The 5000-nt window shown below is 34.1% G+C and overlaps 1 protein-coding gene across 1 annotated transcript in view; it reads left to right on the top strand.

Annotated features, from left to right (window-relative positions):
- The window catches only part of LOC138031794 (fibrillin-1-like), a 40121-nt gene that overhangs the window by 8819 nt on the left and 26302 nt on the right, over positions 1 to 5000 (top strand). The window contains exons 4-11 of the mRNA XM_068879415.1: positions 176 to 298; positions 833 to 955; positions 1490 to 1612; positions 2120 to 2242; positions 2785 to 2907; positions 3428 to 3550; positions 4111 to 4233; positions 4758 to 4880. Coding sequence (XP_068735516.1) covers positions 176 to 298; positions 833 to 955; positions 1490 to 1612; positions 2120 to 2242; positions 2785 to 2907; positions 3428 to 3550; positions 4111 to 4233; positions 4758 to 4880 — 984 coding nt within the window. The remainder of the gene's footprint in view (positions 1 to 175; positions 299 to 832; positions 956 to 1489; positions 1613 to 2119; positions 2243 to 2784; positions 2908 to 3427; positions 3551 to 4110; positions 4234 to 4757; positions 4881 to 5000) is intronic.

Here is a 5000-nt window from a genome sequence, read left to right as displayed (position 1 = left end):
TATTATTATTATGATTATTATTATCATTATTACGTACTCCACCCGCATAAAGCTGCATTTAGAGAAAGGCACGAGAACAAAATACAGTGTCTAACGATTTCGTGGACAGTGACTTATTTCCAATTGAAAGTAAAAATATATGTTACTAATTATAATTTGTTGGATGTCATTCCAGATATCGACGAGTGTTTAACAGGAAAACATAACTGCAGCCATGTCGCCGTGTGCAACAACACCAATGGTTCATATAACTGCACTTGTAAGGAGGGATATGTTGGAGACGGACGAAACTGCTCAGGCAAGAATATATACTGTTTGGCTGCCAGGGGCCGAATAAATTATTACTTTCTTATCACCTAAGAGCTAACCAATCACAACACATAAAAAGCGCAGTGTTCCGAGCTCACGAAAAAAAATTGAGAGAAATTGATAAAGATCTCTTGGTAAATGCTATCTTTTAGTTTTATACATTTGTTTTTTGTTTTTTGTTTTTTTACAAAATGCGTGAAGGAGCTTACTAAAGACTACTGAAATTATAGCAATACAAACTCTTCACGCTTGTGGCTCTCAACTTCCAAGCAAGAGAGTTGAGGCACAGGGTGAACAATGTTGTTATTATTAATATTATTATTATTATTATTATTATTATTATTATTATTATTATTATTATTATTATTATCATTATTGCATACTCCACCCGCATAAAGCTGCGTTTAGAGAAAGGCACGAGAACAAAATACAGTGTGTAACGATATTTCGTGGACAGTGTCTTATTTCCAATTGAAAGTAAACATATATGTTACTAATTATAATTTGTTGGATGTCATCCCAGATATCGACGAGTGTTTAACAGGAAAACATAACTGCAGCCATGTCGCCGTGTGCAACAACACCACTGGTTCATATAACTGCACTTGTAAGGAGGGATATGTTGGAGACGGACGAAACTGCTCAGGCAAGAATATATACTGTTTGGCTGCCAGGGGCCGAATAAATTATTACTTTCTTATCACCTAAGAGCTAACCAATCACAACACATAAAAAGCGCAGTGTTCCGAGCTCACGAAAAAAAATTGAGAGAAATTGATAAAGATCTCTTGGTAAATGCTATCTTTTAGTTTTATACATTTGTTTTTTGTTTTTTGTTTTTTTACAAAATGCGTGAAGGAGCTTACTAAAGACTACTGAAATTATAGCAATACAAACTCTTCACGCTTGTGGCTCTCAACTTCCAAACAAGAGAGTTGAGGCACAGGGTGAACAATGTTGTTATTATTAATATTATTATTATTATTATTATTATTATTATTATTATTATTATTATTATTATTATTATCATTATTGCATACTCCACCCGCATAAAGCTGCGTTTAGAGAAAGGCACGAGAACAAAATACAGTGTGTAACGATATTTCGTGGACAGTGTCTTATTTCCAATTGAAAGTAAACATATATGTTACTAATTATAATTTGTTGGATGTCATCCCAGATATCGACGAGTGTTTAACAGGAAAACATAACTGCAGCCATGTCGCCGTGTGCAACAACACCAATGGTTCATATAACTGCACTTGTAAGGAGGGATATGTTGGAGACGGACGAAACTGCTCAGGCAAGAATATATACTGTTTGGCTGCCAGGGGCCGAATAAATTATTACTTTCTTATCACCTAAGAGCTAACCAATCACAACACATAAAAAGCGCAGTGTTCCGAGCTCACGAAAAAAAATTGAGAGAAATTGATAAAGATCTCTTGGTAAATGCTATCTTTTAGTTTTATACATTTGTTTTTTGTTTTTTGTTTTTTTACAAAATGCGTGAAGGAGCTTACTAAAGACTACTGAAATTATAGCAATACAAACTCTTCACGCTTGTGGCTCTCAACTTCCAAGCAAGAGAGTTGAGGCACAGGGTGAACAATGTTGTTATTATTAATATTATTATTATTATTATTATTATTATTATCATTATTGCATACTCCACCCGCATAAAGCTGCGTTTAGAGAAAGGCACGAGAACAAAATACAGTGTGTAACGATATTTCGTGGACAGTGTCTTATTTCCAATTGAAAGTAAACATATATGTTACTAATTATAATTTGTTGGATGTCATCCCAGATATCGACGAGTGTTTAACAGGAAAACATAACTGCAGCCATGTCGCCGTGTGCAACAACACCAATGGTTCATATAACTGCACTTGTAAGGAGGGATATGTTGGAGACGGACGAAACTGCTCAGGCAAGAATATATACTGTTTGGCTGCCAGGGGCCGAATAAATTATTACTTTCTTATCACCTAAGAGCTAACCAATCACAACACATAAAAAGCGCAGTGTTCCGAGCTCACGAAAAAAAATTGAGAGAAATTGATAAAGATCTCTTGGTAAATGCTATCTTTTAGTTTTATACATTTGTTTTTTGTTTTTTTGTTTTTTTACAAAATGTGTAAAGGAGCTAACTAAAGACTACTGAAATTATAGCAATCCAAACTCCTCACGCTTGTGGCTCTCAACTTCCAAGCAATAGGGTTGAGGCACAGGGTGAACAATTTTGTTATTATTATTATTATTATTATTATTATTATTATTATTATTATTATTATTATTATTATTATTATTATTATTATTATCATTAATACATACTCCACCCGCATAAAGCTGCGTTTAGAGAAAGGCACGAGAACAAAATACAGTGTCTAACGATTTCGTGGACAGTGACTTATTTCCAATTGAAAGTAAAAATATATGTTACTAATTATAATTTGTTGGATGTCTTTCCAGATATCGACGAGTGTTTAACAGGAAAACATAACTGCAGCCATGTCGCCGTGTGCAACAACACCAATGGTTCATATAACTGCACTTGTAAGGAGGGATATGTTGGAGACGGAGGAAACTGTTCAGGCAAGAATATATACTGTTTGGGTGCCAGGGGCCGAATAAATTATTACTTTATTATCACCTAAGAGCTAACCAATCACAACACATAAAAAGCGCAGTGTTCCGAGCTCACGAAAAAAAATTGAAAGAAATTGATGAAGATCTCTTGGTAAATGCTATCTTTTAGTTTTATACATTTGTTTTTTGTTTTTTTGTTTTTTTACAAAATGCGTGAAGGAGCTAACTAAAGACTACTGAAATTATAGCAATCCAAACTCTTCACGCTTGTGGCTCTCAACTTCCAAGCAATAGGGTTGAGGCACAGGGTGAACAATGTTGTTATTATTAATATTATTATTATTATTATTATTATTATTATTTTTATTATTTTTATTACTGCATACTCCACCCGCATAAAGCCGCGTTTAGAGAAAGGCACGAGAACAAAATACAGTGTGTAACGATTTTTCGTGGACAGTGACTTATTTCCAATTGAAAGTAAACATATATGTTGCTAATTATAATTTGTTGGATGTCATCCCAGATATCGACGAGTGTTTAACAGGAAAACATAACTGCAGCCATGTCGCCGTGTGCAACAACACCAATGGTTCATATAACTGCACTTGTAAGGAGGGATATGTTGGAGACGGACGAAACTGCTCAGGCAAGAATATATACTGTTTGGCTGCTAGGTGCCGAATAAATTATTACTTTCTTATCACCTCAGAGCTAACCAATCACAACACATAAAAAGCGCAGTGTTCTGAGCTCACGAAAAGAAATTGAAAGAAATTGACTAAGATCTCTTGGTAAATGCTATCTTTTAGTTTTATACATTTGTTTTTCGTTTTTTTGTTTTTTTACAAAATGTGTGAAGGAGCTAACTAAAGACTACTGAAATTATATCAATCGAAACTCCTCACGCTTGTGGCTCTCAACTTCCAAGCAATAGGGTTGAGGCACAGGGTCAACAATGTTTTTATTTTTATTATTATTATTATTATGATTATTATTATTATTATTATTATTATTATTATTATTGTTATTGTTATTATTATTATTATTATTATTATCATTATTACATACTCCACCCGCATAAAGCTGCGTTTAGAGAAAGGCACGAGAACAAAATACAGTGTCTAACGATTTTGTGGACAGTGACTTGTTTCCAATTGAAAGTAAAAATATATGTTACTAATTATAATTTGTTGGATGTCATTCCAGATATCGACGAGTGTTTAACAGGAAAACATAACTGCAGCCATGTCGCCGTGTGCAACAACACCAATGGTTTATATAACTGCACTTGTAAGGAGGGATATGTTGGAGACGGACGAAACTGCTCAGGCAAGAATATATACTGTTTGGCTGCTAGGTGCCGAATAAATTATTACTTTCTTATCACCTCAGAGCTAACCAATCACAACACATAAAAAGCGCAGTGTTCTGAGCTCACGAAAAGAAATTGAAAGAAATTGACTAAGATCTCTTGGTAAATGCTATCTTTTAGTTTTATACATTTGTTTTTCGTTTTTTTGTTTTTTTACAAAATGTGTGAAGGAGCTAACTAAAGACTACTGAAATTATATCAATCGAAACTCCTCACGCTTGTGGCTCTCAACTTCCAAGCAATAGGGTTGAGGCACAGGGTCAACAATGTTTTTATTATTATTATTATTATTATTATTATTATTATTGTTATTATTATTATTATTGTTATCATTATTACATACTCCACCCGCATAAAGCTGCGTTTAGAGAAAGGCACGAGAACAAAATACAGTGTCTAACGATTTTGTGGACAGTGACTTGTTTCCAATTGAAAGTAAAAATATATGTTACTAATTATAATTTGTTGGATGTCATTCCAGATATCGACGAGTGTTTAACAGGAAAACATAACTGCAGCCATGTCGCCGTGTGCAACAACACCAATGGTTTATATAACTGCACTTGTAAGGAGGGATATGTTGGAGACGGACGAAACTGCTCAGGCAAGAATATATACTGTTTGGCTGCTAGGTGCCGAATAAATTATTACTTTCTTATCACCTCAGAGCTAACCAATCACAACACATAAAAAGCGCAGTGTTCTGAGCTCACGAAAAGAAATT

Source organism: Montipora capricornis, chromosome 14 (assembly GCF_036669925.1).
Source record: "Montipora capricornis isolate CH-2021 chromosome 14, ASM3666992v2, whole genome shotgun sequence".
Taxonomy (NCBI): Eukaryota; Metazoa; Cnidaria; class Anthozoa; order Scleractinia; family Acroporidae; genus Montipora; species Montipora capricornis.
This window is presented reverse-complemented; position numbering and strand designations above follow the sequence as displayed.